The 20761-nt window shown below is 34.8% G+C and overlaps 3 protein-coding genes across 3 annotated transcripts in view; 2 read left to right on the plus strand and 1 right to left on the minus strand.

Moving 5' to 3' along the window:
* The window catches only part of LOC134853424 (dipeptidyl peptidase 9-like), a 31845-nt gene extending 26741 nt beyond the window's left edge, over positions 1-5104 (plus strand). Inside the window, exons 16-19 of the mRNA XM_063869422.1 lie at positions 1411-1591; positions 2543-2720; positions 3576-3679; positions 4627-5104. Of these exons, the coding sequence (XP_063725492.1) occupies positions 1411-1591; positions 2543-2720; positions 3576-3679; positions 4627-5001 (838 nt within the window). The 3' untranslated portion in view covers positions 5002-5104. The remainder of the gene's footprint in view (positions 1-1410; positions 1592-2542; positions 2721-3575; positions 3680-4626) is intronic.
* A 2356-nt stretch (positions 5105-7460) lies between these two features.
* Positions 7461-8716, plus strand: LOC134853041 (U6 snRNA phosphodiesterase 1-like). The gene has a single exon (XM_063868968.1). The coding sequence runs from the start codon at positions 7488-7490 to the stop codon at positions 8649-8651; it is 1164 nt and encodes a 387-aa protein (XP_063725038.1). The 5' UTR covers positions 7461-7487; the 3' UTR covers positions 8652-8716.
* Positions 8717-17536: 8820 nt separating this feature from the next.
* Positions 17537-19177, minus strand: LOC134853430 (perivitellin-2 67 kDa subunit-like). The gene has a single exon (XM_063869428.1). It carries the CDS (start codon positions 19175-19177, stop codon positions 17537-17539), a length of 1641 nt encoding a protein of 546 aa, XP_063725498.1.
* Positions 19178-20761: the final 1584 nt, after the last annotated feature.

Genomic DNA, 20761 nt, shown 5'->3' on the forward strand with positions numbered 1-20761 from the left:
CTCTTTTCCAATTGTCAATTGGCTATGTTTATTTTTGTCCGCTTAGATTCCGTAGCACGGACTCGTTATGAAGGTTTAGCTTTCTTCTAGTTTTCAGAATGTCATTCATAAAGCCCTCTTGGTAGAGGTAGAGTTACGTGATTTTTTACGGAATTTTTCTTACTTTTTTGAAAATAAGCAGGAACATTTTTGTTTCTACTTTTTGCTTGTCGGTTAACATGCGGCGATTTTTCTCCTTTGGTGTTTGAGAGTCATGAACGTAGTGAATACTCTTTTATATGTGTTGGTGATTTTTTTTGTTTTTCAGGAAAAAGTTTTTAAGTTTGTTCACGCAAAAATTATATTTTTCGCTTGACTTACGATTTTTTACGCTTTCTTTAAGTTCATATCGCTTTCTTTGTTAAAAGGAAGTTAAAATAAAAGTGTTAAGGTCACGAAAGATTTGATCTTTTTTTTTTAGTTTCGAAAGCGGATTTAAATTTTCAGATTTCGCAATGAATTTTTTAGCGGAATGAAAGTTATACTATTGTGATCCAGTTTTCTCAATTTGATTTGATTTTATCAAAAAATTTTGAGGATAAATGTGGTTTGAAATTCAAATAGTATTCTCAAAAGACTCAAATTCTACAGGTCGGCGCTTCGATTCCGCCTTTTGGCTAAAGTGTTTTTTTTTCTAAATCCTATTTTTATACCTTTTCCTCATTTTATTTTTTAATCCTTTTTAGAGCTACTGTTTACTGTTTTCTCGCTTATTTTTGTGAAGCGCAACAGTTCGGTTTCCGCAATGGTTCGATTTTTGCAGGAGTCTGCGTTCCGCTGTTCGATTGCGGCACAAAGCAAAGATTTTCTTGCGATAAAATCGGTTTTCATTAAATAGAAAGTGTTGTGATTTATTCCTGGTATTTAAAAATTTTTAAGATAGGATTTTTTGTTACTTTTTCTTTTCTTGCTTAAAAATTTCATTTGGCCTTAATTTTTCCAGTTTATTGGCTTTGTAACCTATGTTTGTGTCGCTTGAAGTGAAAAATAGTTTTTCATCTATTTGAGTTACTGATGAGGGCGCAAAAATTAACAGTTTCATAACTTTCAAAATTCTCATGCCCACTATTTTGTTTTCGACTCAACCGGTGTTCAATCAATTTTTCTCGGCTAAGTTGCTACTCGATTGTGTTTCGGCTCGTGGTTTTCTCAAATTGAACAGCATTCCCGATTAAATCTTGAAGTTTTTTTGGTGGTGGTTGTTTTCGACTTAGTGGCTATCTTCTGTTTTTCTGTCTGCTAGCTTGCAAGTTCTTTTTTGTGTGGTATCTCAAAAGATGCGAATCTCCGTTTTGCTTCCGTGTTATCATTGTTATTATTATTATTATTATTATTATTATTATTATGATTATTATTATCCCTTGATTGCAGATTCCAGCTGATGGATCCGCAGTACCCTCCCATAGTGCACACTCCGGAACACTTTTCCTTCCAGACCTCCTCCTCGTCCTCCCCCCACCAGTGCACCCTCCACGGACTACTCTACAAACCCAACTCATTCCAACAGGGCATCAAGTACCCATGTCTACTCTACGTATATGCTGGGCCACAGGTGTGTTATTCAAATTATCTCAAGAATTTGAGGTATCCTAAAAACCAACTGAAGAGCATTGCCAGTTTTGGACCTCAACTGGAGCTCGAGCAGGGATCCAGCTATAGTTATAACTAGTTGCTTAGTTGGATTAATTTGACTAAAGTTTTTGCAAGTTGCTTTGGATATTAAGTAAGAACCACATGCAAACAGATCTGTCCTGTTATTTCTCTGATGGTGCAATTCAGACCCCAACAACCAGCAAAAAACTCATTTCAGTATTTTCAAGCAGTGGCTATCCAGGAAAAATATGGACTCGTAATTCTGCCACTGCTATCCATATTTTTTTTTAAATTGAGGAATGTTTTTCCTCCAATTTTTGCTTTTTTGAGATCTTTGGCTTTCTTGAAGATTGAAAGAATACTGAAGGACTAAGAATATACTGAAAGGGAGCTGACATTTCATAGAAAATGGAAGAAAATTGTTCGAAAAGTAACCAAAGTTTCGATTTTGCAAACCAGAAAATTTTTTGAGACTAGGATACAGAATTTGATCGCAACGGACACTTATTAAACGGGCACAAAAACTAGAACTTCAAACCATTAGACTACAAGCAATAGTTAAAACACTATTGAAGTGTTAAACTTGAATTAAAATCAGACGCATTTCGAGGCAGACCTCATCAGTACAATTCTATCTGAAATTAAAAACATCGTACTTTGTGAGTTTTGTTAACAATAGCATGTTGTGTAAGAAAAGAAAGGATTGATGATTCTGCTCAAATGGCAAGGCTTTATAGATTGTATTGGTAATGTTTGTTAATGGTGATTATTTAAAGATTTTATTAGTGGTTTTAATTATTGATTTTTTTAACGATTGTATTAGTGATGAACATAAACGATAATTAATAATTGATGATAGTTAATAAATATTAATTAATATTGAGTGTAGTGTGCTGTTTGTATGTTTTAGGTGCAGATAGTGAAGAATGAGTTCAAAGGTCAGCAGTTCCTCCGACTTCACTCTCTCCTCTCCATTGGGTTCACAGTGGTGGTGGTGGATGGCAGGGGCAGCGCCAACCGGGGACTCCTTTTCGAGGCTCACATCACACACCAGCTGGGCTCAGTTGAGGTCCACGACCAGCTGGAAGGTACCACTGGGAGTGCGGTCTGTATTTAGACAACCGCGTATTCAGACACCAATCAGATTAACCAATCAGAATTAACCAATCAGAATTAACCAATCAGAATTAACCAATCAGAATTAACCAATCAGATAACCGCGTATTAACCAATCAGAATCGAGACAAGGAAGAAATTTATTTGAAATCTTCCTTTGTCTCTTTTCTGATTGGTTAATACTGTGTCTGAATACGCGGTTGTTTAAATACTACTACGTAACCATACCACTGAATACTTTACGATATCTCAAACTGGATCTTAGCGACTTTTTAAATTTAAAATGTGATGTTTTTGGTTTTGATAAAGGGGTACGCTGGACAATATCTCCATCAGCATTATCATAGTTGCCACTGTTATTATGATCATATATGTCACTAATAGGTCTGACCTTGAGACAAGACCGACCATAAAGAAATGATAGATTTGACTGGCAGCAATACTTATTTTCATAAGTATAAATTATTAAAACGGTTGCGTTTTTTGCATGTACAACAGCGACATTTCGCACATTTTTACCCTGCCTAAATTATCGCTAAAATTTAAACTAGCTAAACGTTACGCTATGTTGTTTTCAATTTAAAAAAAAACGTGAATTATCAACAATTGAACACTTGCACCAATCTCGAACTGTCTATTGGCTATTTTTGTTGTTTTAGCTTTGTGATTGTAGATCTTTATTTTAGAGTGATTGCATCTCTGTCGGAACCGTAGTTTAGTGGGTACATCAGTACCGGGTCAGTTCTTGAGAAAATTCTAAATGGTCGCCACACTTAATAGCATTAACTGCGCGGAATAACCCATAACTATTTTGTTTTCCTTTCTAGGTCTGAACTACATAGCGGGTAAAAGTGGGTGCATTGATCTGAACAAAGTGGCAGTGCATGGCTGGTCGTATGGAGGATACATCTCACTGCTCGCACTAGCTCAGGTCAGTTATTTTTATTAACCAAGTTATTAACCCACTTTTCATATTAGTTTTATTCCTGGGGGAGTAGGAGTGTCACCCATGTTGCGTTGCCATAGCCTTTCCCATTTTGAGCTCAGGTCAGAAGGCTTTGCTGACAGCATCATGTTAAACTGATAACGTAATTTTATTTATTGAAGTTGATAAGGGTGTGAGTTTTCGCTTATTTAGGTAGTTTTTTTAAAGAAAAATCTCGTTTTCGATTTGGCAGTTTGAATTTTGATTGTATATGATTACTTCTTTTTTTCCAATCTAGGTGGTCCTAACTTTCTGTTAAATTATTCTGATCCTAATTCTGATCTTATACTACAAACTGTATAAGTAATGAAGAATCAAACCGCCAAATCAAAAAATTCGATCTGAAAAAATGTCGAAGTACAGTATGTGTGTATAGGTCAAATTCTATGAGGTGATTTACTAGCATTTATCTGCGTTTTATTAAAGCACTGTGGATTCTGCCCGTTGTTTACTAGTAAAACATGTGTAAATTATGGTCAGTTTGAGTGATAAAGTGACCGAATTGTCATTTTGGTCGCCATTGAAGCGGGTTCGATCTGACGCTGTCGCGAGATGCTAAGCCAACTATTTGTGAAAGTAGCGTAATCCAAGTAGCAGTGGTTTAATGATTAATCGAATTGACTCTTGATCGGAAGATCCTTCTTTTGAATCTCGTAGTCTCCAAAAGTCTTCGTAAATTGAAATTGCTGTTATTGCCTGGTAATTTTTCGTATAAACACTATCAAACATTTGTATATTTTATCACCGAAAACGTAGCTTGGAGTTTTTTTATGAAAGATTTTCACACGTGGAAGTTTTTTGCGCGTGAAAATTTTTTGATTAAAAATTTTTTTCATCAAAGAAATTTTGAAGCCAGTGCATACGGATTGAGTCAGTGTGTGATTTTGTTTTAGAACCCGTGCAAGTTCATGTGTGCAGCGGCCGCAGCTCCTGTGGTCAACTGGAGAGAATATGACACAGGGTACACTGAACGATACTTGGGTCTTCCGGATGAAAATGCCAGTGCATACGGCACCAGTTCCGTCTTAAATTACATCCAGCATTTCCCGAGTGAAGCGAACAGATTGTTGATCATTCATGGAGCTATAGATGAAAACGTGCATTACAGACATACGGCTATGTTAATTAACTCGCTAGTTATGAATTGTAAGCCGTTTGTGCAGATTACGTACCCGCAAGAGAGACATGGATTGAGACACACTGAGGCAAGCGAACATTTCGAAACGTCTCTGCTTCATTTTTTCAACTCGAATGCAAACGCAAATTGAAGATCGAACGAAAAATAAATTAAAAACTACGTTTAAAACGCTAACTTTTGATAACCTCGCTCCCTTTTAAACCGCATAAACCTGTTTTTTTTTTTACTTTTTCTTGTGAAAGATCAAACAGTAAGTTGTTTGACTCAGAATAAAAATCATCTTAAATTTCCAAGAAACAGTTTCCGTTAAATATTAATGTTAAGGGATAGAGGTTCTTTAAAGCTCAGAATAGCTTTCTAAACTTGCAAACACTTTGTTAAAGCTTAATTAATGGTAAAATATTTATATTTGATAAAATATAATTTTGTAATTTGCTAGATTTCTGTCTGATGAAATTTTAAGCAATATCATAATCTCTACCAGCGGTAATTGCGTAGATTTAATAATGACGAGCAATATTTCTGTCGTGTCTCTTCATCAAAGAAATATTAAAAAATAATAAAAATTAACTGTTTCTTGAGGAAACAAAGGGTTCTTTTCCACTTCTCTCACATTTTAATTTTTCCAAGTTTCTCTTAAGTGTTATTTTTGCTAATTGTTTGATGTTACGATGTAAAGTTAAAGACAAATTCTATTCACAACAGTTTATTTATTTACGTTGCAAATTTCATCGCATAATCGCAAATTTAATTAAGTTTTTCAAAATTGAATTACAAATCTTGGGAGAGAAGAATTTATAGATCAATTGAGCCCCCCCCCCCCCAAACAAACAGAGTAAAACGCTACAGCAGACATTACAAACGCAAGCAGATAGTTTTTCTGTTCTTAGCACGACGCAATCAATTAGCCTACTGAAATTTATTCTATATCAGTGTCGAGAAAAATTTTAGAACAAGAAAACTCGAAGTTTTTTATTTGCGAATCTTTGCTTGGGCGATCATTGCCTCGAGAAAAGCAAGTTACCAGCCTTGGTGTTCACACTAGCGATCAGCTTAGAGTATTATTACGAACCTTCTTTTTTCTAATCTAACTCGCAAATAAAAATATTCGTTAAAAGTGTTCACTTGTTTGGAAATTTCACTGTAGCATGGACAATTGCATAGCATCTTTTCTATGGTTTATTTGTGACTAGTGTTTGGGACCAATTAAACTTACGTGACTGATTGGTTAGTGTGTGTGACTCTTAATCACAATGTCGTAGGTTCACATCTCAGACTTAGCCTTCTTTTTGCTAATTCGAGGCATATTTCTCTTTTTTTTCTCCTTTCACTTAATAAAGCTGCTTTTTTTGTCGTTTTCTTGCTAGTGGTTGCAAAGCGCAGCGTCGGCTCTGTGTTATGCTCGTGATTAGCCAGCGCTATCATTTTGGAATATAGGCATTGGCTCCTTTTGTTTTCCCCATATTTTTTATAAATAATTTTTTGTTCATATTCTCCGATTGTTACAAAAATTGGCATGTGCATTAATTAGGCTATGGTAAATATGTTTGGTCTTCATGCTTAAACTTATAAAAGCCCTTGTTACCTAATAAAATTGAGGCTTATGTGTAATGAGGGGGAAGTTACAAGAGCCTAAGCTTTTCTTTGACCAATTTGTTCTGCAGACAACTTGTCCAACAAATTAACTGAATCGTTTTTTTTTCAAATCCGCATCAATTCAAATACCTAATCGACTTACACTTGCGATCAGCTGAGTTTCATATTACGAACCGTCTTTTTTCCAAGCTAATTTGAAAATATAAAAGTGTTCATTTATTTGTAAATTTCACGAACATTGGAAATTGCATAGCATCTTTTCTTTGCTTTATTTGTGGCTAGTGTTTGGTGCCTACTAAGCTTCAGTGGCTGAATGTTTAGTGTGTGATACTCTTAGTCTCGCAAGTTCGAATTTCAGAGTTAGCCGAATTTTTTCGGAGATTTGGTATTGTGAATTTTGGTTTTTCGCATTCGTTGGAGAATCTGACTCATGATTTCATAACTTTCAAACTATTTTCAAGTGGTTATATACATTCCTCGAGTACCCATTGAGCTACCTGCACCCCCCTCCCTCCCCGAGCCAGAATGGTGATGGGGGATACTCAATTGATCCGAATTAATTTGTTTTTTTTTTGTACGGTTAAAAAAATGATGAATGTGTTTTTTGGTCGTTCACGGTACCAGTTTTCCGTGATCTAGAAAAATAATGACAGGAGAAATATTGTTTTGCAGTTCAACAAAGCTTTTGTTATTTTTGAAGGAATGCGAGTAGTGTTAGCCAGACAGAAAACATTAGCTTGGGCTTATATTTAGATGCAAAAGAGCATCATAATAATTTTTGTCACGCTGTTCCATAAATTATTTTCAAGAAAAATCCTGCGGATGTAAGCTGACGGGGGCTATCTATGTATTTTTTCTTAGTTCAGTGGTTCTTCAAAGACCATCAGCAGTCTGTATGGTTCCTCGTATATCAAAAAATGATAGGGTCCGCGTTCACTGTTTGATGAGTTTTTATTTACTTGAAGTGTGAAGAACTTTCAATTTGCAAGTTTTTCAGATGGTGCAATGGTATGAAAGGTGATGAGTTTACAGTTACTGCAAAGTTACGGCCCAGAAGATAACGACGAAACCGAAAGTGAATCTTCTCCAAATGACGATAGTCAGCCTGATTGTGAAAGATATTGCAACGGCAATACTTTTCATAAAGCGGAAAGCAATACAAGAAATCTAGAAAAGCTATCTGAAAATGAATTGAGCCAAAAAACAAGCAATGGATGTAAAGAGGAACCGATAACTGCAATACCGATAACTGCCATTAGGAAAAATAGTTCCTATCAAATTGAAAGCGTCCCGTTTGATCGCGGAGATTTGGATTTTTTGAATGATTATCAAAATTTAATGGATAATTATTCTTCTATAGAAACACAAAGCTACTGCCAGAAATATGAGTTTAATCTAGCACGCGAACCTGACTTCAAACAAAATCAAGAACTGGAACGCTTCAAGGAACGGGAAATTAATTCCGAAATTGCGCGTGAACAGAATAAAAATGGTAAACTAAAACGTGAACTTAATCCGAATAGTAGTTGTGAACTTAATAACAGCGAAACAAGAAAGGTCAAAAGAGTTCGTACTTTCGAACACGAAGTTGGAAATTGGAGTTCTTTTTTCTACGTTCCATATCCGAATTCGACCGATTTGCTGAAAATTCTACAACCGCATTTGTCCAAGTTCGAATCTGAGGGGTTCTTTCTATGCAAAGATTTCCATATAAGCTTATCCAGAACTTTAGTCTTGAAGCATTTCATGATAGACTCCGTGTTTTTGTCTATGAAACCATTGTTGTTTAAACTTAACTCCGCGCAATGTTTGTTGGAAGGAGTTAAACCCTTTCAAAATGACGAAAAAACAACCAGTTTTATTTCATTGACTGTAGCTACAGGATCAAATTTACTCAACCAAATCATTGATATTATCAACAAAAAAGTTTGCGATGTGTACAAATTTCCTCATTTTTACGAAAATCGTGATTTGCATATGAGTTTGTTCTGGAAAAATGGACCAATAGACGAAGTTGCGTTCCAATTAGCCAGAGATCTGGATCAAATTTTGGACCAATATACAGCGGAGCAAGGCACAATGTACTTCAGTGCAGTGTACGATGACGTTTTGACTTTTGAAATTGAAGAAGTCATTTTTAAATCAGGATGCAAAACTATGTTACTACCACTGAACTGTATATAAACTTGATTGTCTCAGTATTTTAAGTTGCAAGTAGAATTCAAAAGTTTCAATATTTACCGTTTTGCATACCGCTAGATCAGGGTTTTCAACACTTTTACTGAATATCTATTTTTCAGAGTTAAAAAATTATATTAATCAAAAGTCAAAAAATTTGCATTTTTTTGAACTTTTGTGTTGCTTAGACTAGAGTATTGTTAATTGCCATACTTCTCTTGTTTTCTCCCGGTCATTTCTTTGTTTTGACCAACATATTTGTGTTCTAATACAATTCATTGGATTCTGAAAAAACGTTGTTCATGATAATATAATATCAAAATGAGCGTTTTTTTTTCATCAGTGGAACTAGTTGAAAAGTTGAGTGGAACTAGAAGATAGGTTGTTGTGCTAACATAACAGATACTTCTATGAAAAGAATTCGGCGCAGTATTTATTACAATAAACTACTTTCTTTGTCCTAAACTTAGAGTACTTAAACCCCTAAATTTACCTCTATACACAATTACTCACAAAATTTAAGGAAGGACAGCTGCTAAAAAATTCGCTTTATAGGTCGTTTTTTTTTAAATTTCTGTAACATCACCGGTGGACTGATTTTTCAAAATTTTGGACCCTCGTGTATTAAGATAGGTTATACCCTATCCGATCTACACCCTATGTACTAACATAGGGAATAGATTTCCCAATGTATTAAGATATGTTAAAGGTTTCAGATAGTAAGTTTCGAGAATGGTAAGTTTGCTGTATGGCACCCGATATCGCCGATACAGCAATGTTTAAGATTTTAAATGGTTTCCTAATCAAAAAACATTAAGTCGTTAGCCCAAACGCAGTGTTAAAATGTTTTTTGAAAAAAAGAATAATTACAGAAAAAATGCATTAGTTTACAGCATCGTATATAATTTTACTACATAATCTCTTGCAAACTTAGTTGTTTAGTATGTATTCCATCACATTCAACTTCCCGTTTATGGAAAAATAGCTCAGTTCTTTTTTAGTTTGTTCATAAGTTGCAACTGCATGGTTAATCGTTTTAAATCCTCTATTAGTTGACTTCAATTTCACCTCATCTAGTACTTCTCAATACTTTGCCATCGGTCCATCTCCAGCGTCTTCTAATCCGCGTAATAATCAGTTGACTTGTGTAGACAGATATTTTCTGAATTCGGTAGTGTGCAGCCGAGCTTCAACATTTCTTTCCCTTTGTCATGATAAACTTCAATCATTTTTTGCATAGCTTCAAGGGTAGAAACAACATCTTTGTTATTGTACCACTGTAGAAAATCGCGAAATGTTGTCATTTGTTCCTGTTCTCATATAGATTTCAAGTAATTGTAGTTTTCCAGTCCCATATGTTTAAGGAAAAGCAGAAAGTCAGAACTTAGTTCCATTGCAAAGTTTGGTTTTTCAGTTATGATTTGTTAAGAAAAGTCTGCCATAAAAGTTTTCAGATAATATCCAATAGATTAGCTCTTATTTCAATCACCAAAATTTTCGTTTAACTACACCAATAAATTCCATTTCTACCATGTACTTATCTATTCCATTTCGAGTGCTTTAAATGGTTTCAGTTCTCTCACACTTAACCTGTTTTTTGAAACTTTACAAAAATCAAGATTAAGAAGAGACTTTACGAATATTTTGCTAGTATTTGATTCTAATTGGTAGAAAAACCGTAGTTCTGATGGCAACATTCAAAGTAGTTTCTCAATTAGAGAATTTTTACCTGCTAATCGTAAACTTGCCAAAAAACAAGGTAAAGTTCAAACGTTTTAGGTTTAACACTAATTTTACCTCTACAAGCAAATTGATGCTATTTTCCACCTAAATTCCCTAGTGATGCCTTAACGTTCATGCAAATGTGAAATCAATGGCGAAACACTATATGAAGCAGAAAGCAGGAATTAACTTAGAAAATAAGGCTTCTTCGCAAAATTCATGATAAATTATGTTGTAGAAGCAAAAGAGATCATGAACAATTATGAAGAGTTTTTTGCCGAAATGTAGCCTATGCTTATGTTCAGTTTTTGCCAAGATCGCTTCAGTACTAGTACAGTTTGATCAGCAGAAAATCTGTGGAGTTTGAGAAAAAAAAGTGATTTTTCACCACATATAATTGATTTTTGTCAATTAACAGATGTAGTTTTCGAAATTTTTCTCTAAAGTTTCCTCCACTTTGTTCCATTTTTAAATAGCACGATAATTGTGATAAATTCTTGGATAAAATATGAGGTTGTGTCAATATAGTAAGACTTTTGAATTTTTCCAGAATTTGCATTGATTTTAATCCTTGACAAAAAACGAGGAAGTATCGAATCATGAACTTTTTTTATGAAATTTCAATTGCGCTTGCTATTAATGATCAATGGAAATTTCTTTGTTAACTAAGCTTGCCTTTACTTTGACAAAGAAAAACCTGCGAAGAAAACATGAGTGGAAAAAACTGGATATATGCCGAGTCTAATATGAAACACTTACGTACTTGTTCAAAAAATATGGTAATTTTCACGATTCTTCCGATAAATCGAATTTTTCCGCATGGGTTTAGCTGGTCTGAGCGTTGTTTTTAGTTTTCTCAGCACTATAAATCATGCATCTTAGCTTAAAATAGATCCAATTTTGTCTTATTTTTTTGAGGAAAAATGAAGAAAAAAACGCAGAATTTTAATCAAAGTTTTGTTTCATTGTCCTAACTTGATACCAATTAATCAATAATTTGGTGTTTCAGTCTGTTCACATAAAATAAATTTGTTTTTTTTTGTGATTAGATGAAGAATGAATACAAAAATTAATCAAAAACTCGAGATTTCTCAAAATTTTTCCGAAAAATTGAGCTTTTTCCCAAAAATTTTTGCACAAAACACTTACCATCTGAAACTTAACATCCGAAACTAATTATAAGACGTTGAGAAATCTATTCCCTATACTAATACATTCGATTTATATCATTCGCGTTTCGAATCTTAAAAAGTGCTGTATCGGCAAAATCTGATGCCTCCAGCCTATCTTAATACATGAGAATCTACACCCCACCCCCACCCGATTTTGCCCCTAGATATACTCCTGCTTATTTACCTAATGCTTTGAATCTAAAAAGTTTCGATGTTTTTTGAGATTGATTTTGTGATTGTCTGGACTTTTTTGTTACTTAGAACAAAATTAATCATCAACGTTTTTTTGATTGTAATAATTCTCGTTTTTTTCTAGTTCTTTCTTCATCAGTAACTTCGTTGAAAGCCCTCTTTCTTTGCTAAGTCCTCGACGTCAACCTGTTTAAATCCTTTACTCGTTGTTTAAATGATTCTAGTCTTTAACTTGCTTTTCATGTGTGTAAAGTATTCTTTTATTTCAAAAAGCCAAGATGATATATGTTTTTTGAACTCATTTTTTAAAAATGCATTTAAATTTTCTGACGTTTTTTTTTTCATCTTGACTTCTTTCAAAAATAATTCAAAAACTGAAAAACTTTTTTTTTACTACTGGGTGTTAATTGAATGTTTTGAAACTGAATGTGGACTTAGTGTTTTTACAAAAGTTGAATCAAGTAAAAGTTAATTGTGTTGAAACTGGTCTGCTCTATTTGCGTTTGAAAGTGTGTCCAATCGATTTTTGTTCCGAGCATTTGAAAAATGACGAGGAATTTTGTATTGGATGTGTTTTAATTTTTTCTCTTTTATTTTCCATGCAAATTCAGGCAAATAGTCATCGGAATGGAATGAGTGATTTTCATATTCAAGCACTTTCAGTCGTGACTCGAACTACATATCAAAATGCTGCAAATTTACTCTCATTGTCGAGAAAGGCGTTTAAATTTTTTTATTTTTGTTCTAATTTTTTAAAGAAACCTAGCGAACAGGCTTGCTTAGCTTAATTCAATGCGCTTACAGTTTTTTTCTATTTCTGCCTAACATTAGTTTTACCCAAGTTTTGTTTTTCTAGTCATTAGGAAACTTATTTGAAAAACTTTTCTTAATGAATTTTTTACAGATTATGGTCGGAATATTGTGTGCTACTTGCTTAATACTCGGCTATCCTTATTTTTCCCAAATTTTCTGATGTTTTCATGGGATCGGGTAAGGATGAAAAGTCAGGCTTAGGAACTTACTGATTTTTATCAAAGATTTCTATTATCACTCGTGAATTTGATTGATTGCGAATATGGTATCTACTTCAAAAACCGTTATGAGTAGTCGAATCAGAACTAAATTGGCTCGAATATGATAGGAGTAGTTTGTATTGAGCCCTAATACTGCTATTCGGCGCAGTGCTCTAAAAGTCACCCCACACATAGTTCATAGTGAAAGTAAATAGTTAAATTTTTTCTTTTGATTTCTGTTTCTCGGACAGAAAGAAAGAAAGAAAGAAAGAATTTATTTCTTCAGACAATTAAATGCAAAAAATACAGAAAATGAAGAAACACAATTTTAATAGTCATCATTGAATTTATCTGACATTTTGTATAACATATCTGAAGAGGATAGACCAAGGGCCCGCTTGACGTCTACCCTGGTAGTAGTAAGACACGAAAAGTATAATAACTATAAATAAAAAGTATTTAAATAAAAAAAAAATGAAAATTTTTTCAATTAGTTTTTTTTCCACTCCTTTCGATAACATTTTTTTCGAGAATTTATTTAGAGGATCCGGATCATGATTGCATCTTAGCTTAGTGAGCATCAGTTAAAACCAAGGATCGTAATGAAAATTTTTTTTTTTTCAAGTAATTTTGGAAATTTCATTTTTTTTCAAAAAAAAAATGCGATTATCTCGAAAACCACAAGGATTTGGAGCTTCATATTTTCAGCATGGATTCGCAGCCCATAATTGAAGTCTGATACAGGTTAACCAAAGGGTAAAATTTTTGGTAAATAAAAATATGGTACTATTGATTAGACATTAAGATTATTTATCGAAAATAAAATTTGATAACTCATTATTTCCTAAAATGTATAAATACTTTAATTTGTGAGCTGCCGTAAGCACCTGGCTTGCATTTAGAGACTGCGAATTAATTGGCATAATTCCGTTTTCCTGAAAAATATTGAAAAGTTTGGTTCCCCGTTTAGTTAAAGAGTGGTTTTCTATTTGGGTTTTTGGCTTACATATTTTCAGTAAGTTTTTTTCCGATCGTCTGGTTCTTTCAATAGAATTATCAAAAGTAAGAAGCGAGTTCAGATAATTTTCTGAATGCAGGTTCGATAGTGACCTTAATAGAAACTTGAAACACTCATAAATATACAATTCATGAACTAAGTATTTTGTGCTTAACAAATATATCTGACACGCTTTCGCAATTGTTTCGATAAGAAATGAGTCGGATAAGTTTTTTCTGTAATTCAAAAAGCGGAAGTAATGCATTGTAGCTTGTGCAACCGTATACTAAAATTCCATACTGAATGATAGACCTAATGTTTGATTCATAATACCTAAACATAACAGAGCTCGGCACGTAATGCCTTGTTTTAGCAATTATTCCACATTGTTTTCGTAATTTTTTTCTGGCAAAATCAATATGATTAGAAAATCCTAGTTTGAAATCAATGTTAATACCTAGGTATTTCCAATATATTTCTGACGATAAGTTTTTGCCATCATATAATATTGTTTCATTAGAAGCGCTTTTCCTAGTGAAATTTATTTGAACTGTTTTTTTTTTCATAATAAGTGAGAGCCTATTAGCGGCAAGCCATTTCGCAACTGCATTAAAGTCATCACTCAGTTTTTTGAGTGATCGATCTATTGCTACTAAAGTGGTATCATCGGCAAACAAGTATACTTCCGAGTTATTGACAACGTTTGGTAGATCATTGACATATAAAAGAAAGAGAAGTGGACCTAAAATGGATCCTTGTGGAACACCGCTGTTAATTGTTAGAAAATTTGATCGCACACCAGATATCTCTACACATTGCTTACGATTTGACAAATAGCTCACTATCCATTGTATACATTTACCTACAATACCATAATATGGCAATTTTTTACTTAAGATATCATGATTTAGGGTATCAAAGGCCTTCTTTAAATCAAGGAATATTGATGGAATGAAATTCTTATTTGAAAGGCGCAATTTTTTGGTAACCTCGGCGATGGCATCAATGGTGTTGTGTTTGATTCTGTATCCAAACTGTTTACAGTATATCAAGTTAAATTGCTCTAAATAATTATATATTCGGTTGAACATCACACGTTCGAAAATTTTACCTGACGTCAAAAGCAAAGCAATTGGCCTGTAATTGTTTAATTCTTATTTGGATCCATCCTTGTGAAATGGCAGTGTTTTTGCTTGGGATAACTCGGTGGGAAAGACTGCTTGCCTATTGGAAGCATTGATCAGTATTGTTAAGCTTGGTATAATTGCATACGCACATGCTTTCAGAATATTATTACTAACATCATCTAGCCCTACGGAGGCTTTTGATTTTAAATCGGTTAGAATTGAGGCAATTTCGTTTTCATTAACTGGTTTTAGGTATTTTGATACAATTGGCTCCTTAATTCTAATTTCTAATTCAGGAGTTGATAACTGTTTCACCAATTTATCTGCAATTTGTCCAAAAAAGTTGTTGAAGTCGTTTGCAATTGTCTGTGGATCTGTATGCCTATCGCCACTTTCACTAAAAATATCACTGACATCTCTATTACTTCCATTCGATCCTTTTAACTTACTTAAAAATTTATGTATTTGTCTGGAGTCGCCAATACATGTTTGAAATTTCTTCATATAAAATTTTTTCTTAGAGCTTCTGATTTCTGATCTAACTCTGTCATTTAATTCCTTATACCGCAGCTTAATCAAGTGATTATATTTACTTTGCACCAATAAATGATGCTGCTTATTTCTTTTCGTGATGAGGTTTTTAATTTTATTTGATATCCACGGAGGACACTTGGTGGTTTTATTAACTTTTTTGATCATTGGGGCAAATTAGTCTAAAACTTCAATAAGCGTTTTGTGAAACCTTGAAAAAGTTTTATTTACATTTTCAATTTCCTTAAATTGTTCATTTCATGCAATAATACGAAGTTGAAATTTTGAACCTTCTCCGCACTCTTTAGAAAAGACGTATCTCTTACCAGGATTGCTTCATTATCATTATCTGAACTGTCTTTATTGAATTTCATTATAACCGGATAATGATCTGCAAAATTTTGATGAGTTAACTCACTCACAATTGAATCACTATCATTTGTAATAAAATGATCTAAAAATGTTTCTGAATTTTCTTCAACCCTTGTGGGTGAAAAACTAAAGACTGAATCCGTTTGATTATATTGCATCGATGTATTTTCATCAATGGAACAATCCAAAACTTTAGTTATTTTAACTTCTTTTAGTGCTTGAAACAAGATTCCTCCTCCTCTTGTTGGCCTGGGCTTGAATACAACCTTGTATCCACTTAACTTATATAGTTTTTCATCATCCTCTTTATCTAGCCATGTTTCAGTGACAGCTACTATATTAGGCGGTGACTCCAGACTATACTAGCGCTTCTAATTCTTCGCTGTGTTTTTCTAACGATCTAGCATTTATAAGTAGCACACTAATTGGCATTGTATCAATTTAAGCACATGCTTTTTTCAATTTTGGTTGTTAGTTAGTTACAAAGCATTGCTCTAGATCAGCTAATTGATATTTCATTTTCAACCCTCCCTCAAACAATCCCTTGATGGTCTGCACCCTTGAATCTCCAGTTAGTTTGTAGTTTATTGTTCCCTCTCTTGTCCATACATTTTCAATTCTCGTATCTGTCTTCATCATATTAAAAAACTTCACTCTTGCCAGCGTTAGATCCTCAAAAACCTGTTCATTTTTCAGTTCATCGATGTCTTTGAATTTCGTCTTATTTCTTAAAAGATCTATTCCTGAGCTCCTATTAGCGAATCGGGCAATAATAGGTCTCGGTCCTTGTGATCGGGTGGGAAGGCGATGGGCGATTGAGATATTGCTTTTTTCCAGGTTACTGCCCACTTTATTTGCAATATCGATCACCTTTACTGTAGTGGCGTCACTTGATTCCCAATTTTGGCGATTGTCGTTTGTGGCGTTTTCTGGAATTCTCATTATCCGGACGTTTTCTCTTTTTATATATGTTTCAATCACTTCTGATTCGGACAAAGCTTTGAAGGTCATTTCTCGACTTTGCCACGCCATCTGTCTTTTCACTTCGTTTTTTACTTCCAGTTTTGCTTCTCCTATGGCTTTGTTTAGCATCTCCTCGAATGTCGTTTTCAAACTTTCTTTCATTTTTTGAACAATTTCGGGAATTATTGCTTTCATCTTTTCTTCAATGGTGTCTGAGATGGTCCTTGAAAAATCTCCTCCTTCAATAATAGAGTCGAGTGGACTTAGATCGATTTTTTGTCGCTTTTCTCCTTTTCTGACTAGTGTGAATGGCGTCTGATCCTTGTATCTCAATACTGGAATTGTTTGCTCCTCGGTCGTCATTGTTTGATCCTCCGCGTTGTTCTCAGTTTGCGTCTCCGCCACAATATTTGTCTGCATTTCGCTCTCCTGCATTTGGTTTTCCATCATCTATCGTCTCTGAAACTATTTAATAAGTTTATCACAACAATTAGGCTAAAAGATTTGAATTTTTGAGCAGATACATATTTTGCTGTGAGCGCAAAACGCTAGATTCACTTTTTCTGGTTGAGGATCTTAAAAACAGACCTTCAGGTCTCATAAAGACCTACCAATTTATTGTAAGTCAAGAATTTAGCTTGTTTTTATTTTAATATAAAATACCCCTAGATTAGACTGGAAACAATTTATTATTTTTATTTACTTCAACTCTACGAGAGTGTCAGTGACAATAACTTTTTACCCATATCCCATCCCAATTGCAACCCCCCCCAACCAGATCTCCAGCCTGCTGATTAAGCGACTAAGGATACGCATCAATGAGTCCCCATTGTAAATGGCAACCAGCATTTTGAGAATCGTCCAAATAAGCAGGAGTCCATTCATTGGGCAAGGCGCAGTTTTCTTTGTCACTGTGAACTCCGCCACATTGCTCAGTTAAAACTCCATTATTCATGCAAAACTTCACATTTTTGAACCAAAATGGCGCTTCTTGTTCATTGACTTTCATCATCCACTGTAAATTGCAACCGCCAGTGAACGAGCTTGTAGCATCTAAGTACTCACTGGTATACGAATTGATTGGTGCGCAACTCACAAACTGCCGAATCGAATTTCCACATTGCCTATAATCCCCGGTTGTTTCGGAGCGGAAACAGATTTGAGCATTTAAGAACCACGAATCAGTAAAAGCTGGAGCAAAAACAGACCAACTCATTTGACAGGAAAGCGTGTTACTATTCGAGTAGTCATAGTAAACTTTAGTGTATTGGTTAGTAAACGCGCAGAAGGGACCAGATGATTCTTGACATTTAGTCATTGAAACGGTGCCGTCTCGTGGTTTAAAACAAACTTGAGTTTGGTTCCACCAATCTGGCTTGTCCAGATGATAACTCACCGAATTTCCAAACTCCGTCACTTTTTCGTGATCTGGAATCAGAGCGCTTTGCAATTCAATTCCTGTTTGAATTAAGGTATATAAAGTTGTGATATCTGCAAAAGTGTACTTGATTGAAGCTCGCTCTAACAAATCAGCCAGCTCCACAAGATAAGCCTTATCCAGATGTGCTTGAACAGCCAGCATCATTGATTTTTGTTTTTTCGAATCATTGATCATTTTGTAGACTGGAACTATTTGTCCAGCAAAAAGCCAGGGATTATTGGCTACTGAAGATTCCCAATAAGGTATGTCTTCAGTCTGAAGCAGGGAAGTTTCGCCGCCTCTATAAATGACATCCATAGTAGTATGGTCTGTGAATTTTTTATCAACAGCGCTAACGGACCCACTATATCCGGCTTTAGCCTTCAGAAAGCCCAGAAACGAAGCTTTGGCTTGATATTTCATATTTTGGACAGTGCTTGTCGAGTAATAATTGCTGGTTGTTTTGTAATAAATACTAATATAACCACCAAACTCGCCTTTGAACAAAAAATGAGTCCCAAAATAGCCAATGAAACTGAAATAGGCTTCTGGAGATGCTTCAAAATCTTCGGGCAGTAAGTCGACTACATGTTTAGCTGCAGTTGACAGTCCCAAAACTTCAGCCGGAGCAAAAGCCGCCTGGCAAGTTGAAACGAAAGACGTCACTTCTGTGATCTGTAACGACTCTTCTAGTAAAACTTTTAACATTGTTCTGAAAGTGTAACTGGCAGAAAAACTCCCAAGCATCTTGACTTTGACACCCAACCCTGCTCGAGATGAGAAGCGAGCTTTGATGTCCAGTCGGCTTTGGTACAAATAAGTCTCCGTATTTAGCCAACTTCCAGGGATACTTGCAATTCCTAAAATTTGGTCTGGCATTTGGAATGTTTCGTTGTTGTACGGATTTCTCCACACTTTTCCTTCATTGCATGTGTATTGAATTACGCGTCCAGCGAAACCATCTGGCTCTGCGAAGTCCAGAGGTTCCAAGTCCAGTCGGGATATATCGACGCCGAAAGCCATTCGATTGATGCCAGTCGGAATATTCGTGCACTCCTCTGTTATAACATCATCAGGTCCAATTAACAAAAAAATTACAAGATTGAACCAAATCATTTTGCTTGAATTGTTCCGCTAGGAGAATTATTTTTTTAGAGATTTTGTTTTTTGAATTAATTAAAATTAGTTGTAATTGAGGCGTTCTTGTTAAAAAAAAGTAACGTTTGTTTTTGAATTCATAAACAATAGGCAATCGTGAAACCCTTTCTGAGCATTTTCACTAGGTCTTGATGAACACTGAAATCTTATCGTTTCCTTTGTTTCTAGTTTTTGGTCTCATATTGATTGAAATTCAAAGAATCAAAGTGTTTGTAACATGTTGAAGACTTATTTGCCGAAAAAACTCAGATAAGTGGGAGGATCCAGGACAGTTGTTTTTTATTTATATTTTTGTTGATAGTGTTATTGTTATTCAGTGGCGCGCGGAAAGTTTTTCGTTTTTTTTTTGGGGGGGTTTCGAAAAATTGACGACCTTCTTTTTTTGGTGAGCCAAATTGATTTGATTCGAAGATCCTTAAAACATATCAAGCAATATTTGCTTGAATTTCTACTTAAACGTTTAAAAAATGTTTATCATACAGTTTCCATATATGAAAAATGTTTATCCTAGAGTTTTCTTACAATTTTCCGAATCTATAAAACTGTAGGAAACTGTAGGATAAGCATTTTTTCATATATGAAAATTGTTGGATAAGCATTTTTGGTCAACCCGGGAGGTTAAAAACGATGAAACAGGTCAAAAAATTGCCTTTTTTGTCGGTGCTAGACCTAAAGATTAGTATAGGTGGCGCCAAAGGCGCCTTTTGGAAAGATTAAGGTTTAGTTAGCATGAAATTGCTCCCGTAAATTAATACAAACGGGCGGTTCTTTGGAAAAACTGGGCAACCAGATGTGAGGTGCGAGGGTGGATGCCATCGCCTCTCGATTCCTGCCGTCGGTACGCTACTGTTATTACTTATGATTTTGCGAATCATATGAACAATGATACAATTGATGGCAGCGCTTTTATTTTATTTTGGATGCAATAATTCAGGGGCGGATTTAGGGGGGGGGGGGGGCGGACGCCCCCCCCCCTCAGGGATTCGACCCCCTGCCGACCCAAAGGGTCCCCCCTTTGATACTTTTTCAGAAATCCATTTTTGCCCGACCGACCCTAAAATTTTTCTAAAGGCGCCTTTGGCGCCAATATATAGTAACTTTGAGGGGGAGCGCGCGCCAAAAAAAACGCGATTTTTTTTGTCAAAATTTTTCAAAAAGTGCCCAAAAACGGCTTTTTTGACTGTTTTTTCAAAAATTTGCCTGCGGCGCAGAAAATTTTGCCAAAATAGGGGCAAAACACTGCTTTGGGAGAGCTCGAAAAATCAATTTGGTCGATCTAAAAAAAAAAAGGTCGTCAAAATTTTCGAATTTTTTTGAAAATCCGCCCCCCCCCTCGAGAAAATCCTAGATCCGCCCCTGCAATAATTGTATTTCATAAATTTTTGTAAAAAAAGGTTTTCTACCAAAAAAAAAACATTTCAATCTAATTGTATTTCATCAATTTTTGTA

Source organism: Symsagittifera roscoffensis, chromosome 8 (assembly GCF_963678635.1).
Source record: "Symsagittifera roscoffensis chromosome 8, txSymRosc1.1, whole genome shotgun sequence".
Taxonomy (NCBI): domain Eukaryota; kingdom Metazoa; phylum Xenacoelomorpha; order Acoela; family Convolutidae; genus Symsagittifera; species Symsagittifera roscoffensis.

Excerpts from the sequence above, each read along its gene's own strand:
- LOC134853430 (XM_063869428.1), bottom strand. The coding sequence starts at position 19,177 with ATGGCTTTCGGCGTCGATATATCCCGACTGGACTTGGAACCTCTGGAC.
- LOC134853041 (XM_063868968.1), top strand. The coding sequence starts at position 7,488 with ATGAGTTTACAGTTACTGCAAAGTTACGGCCCAGAAGATAACGACGAA.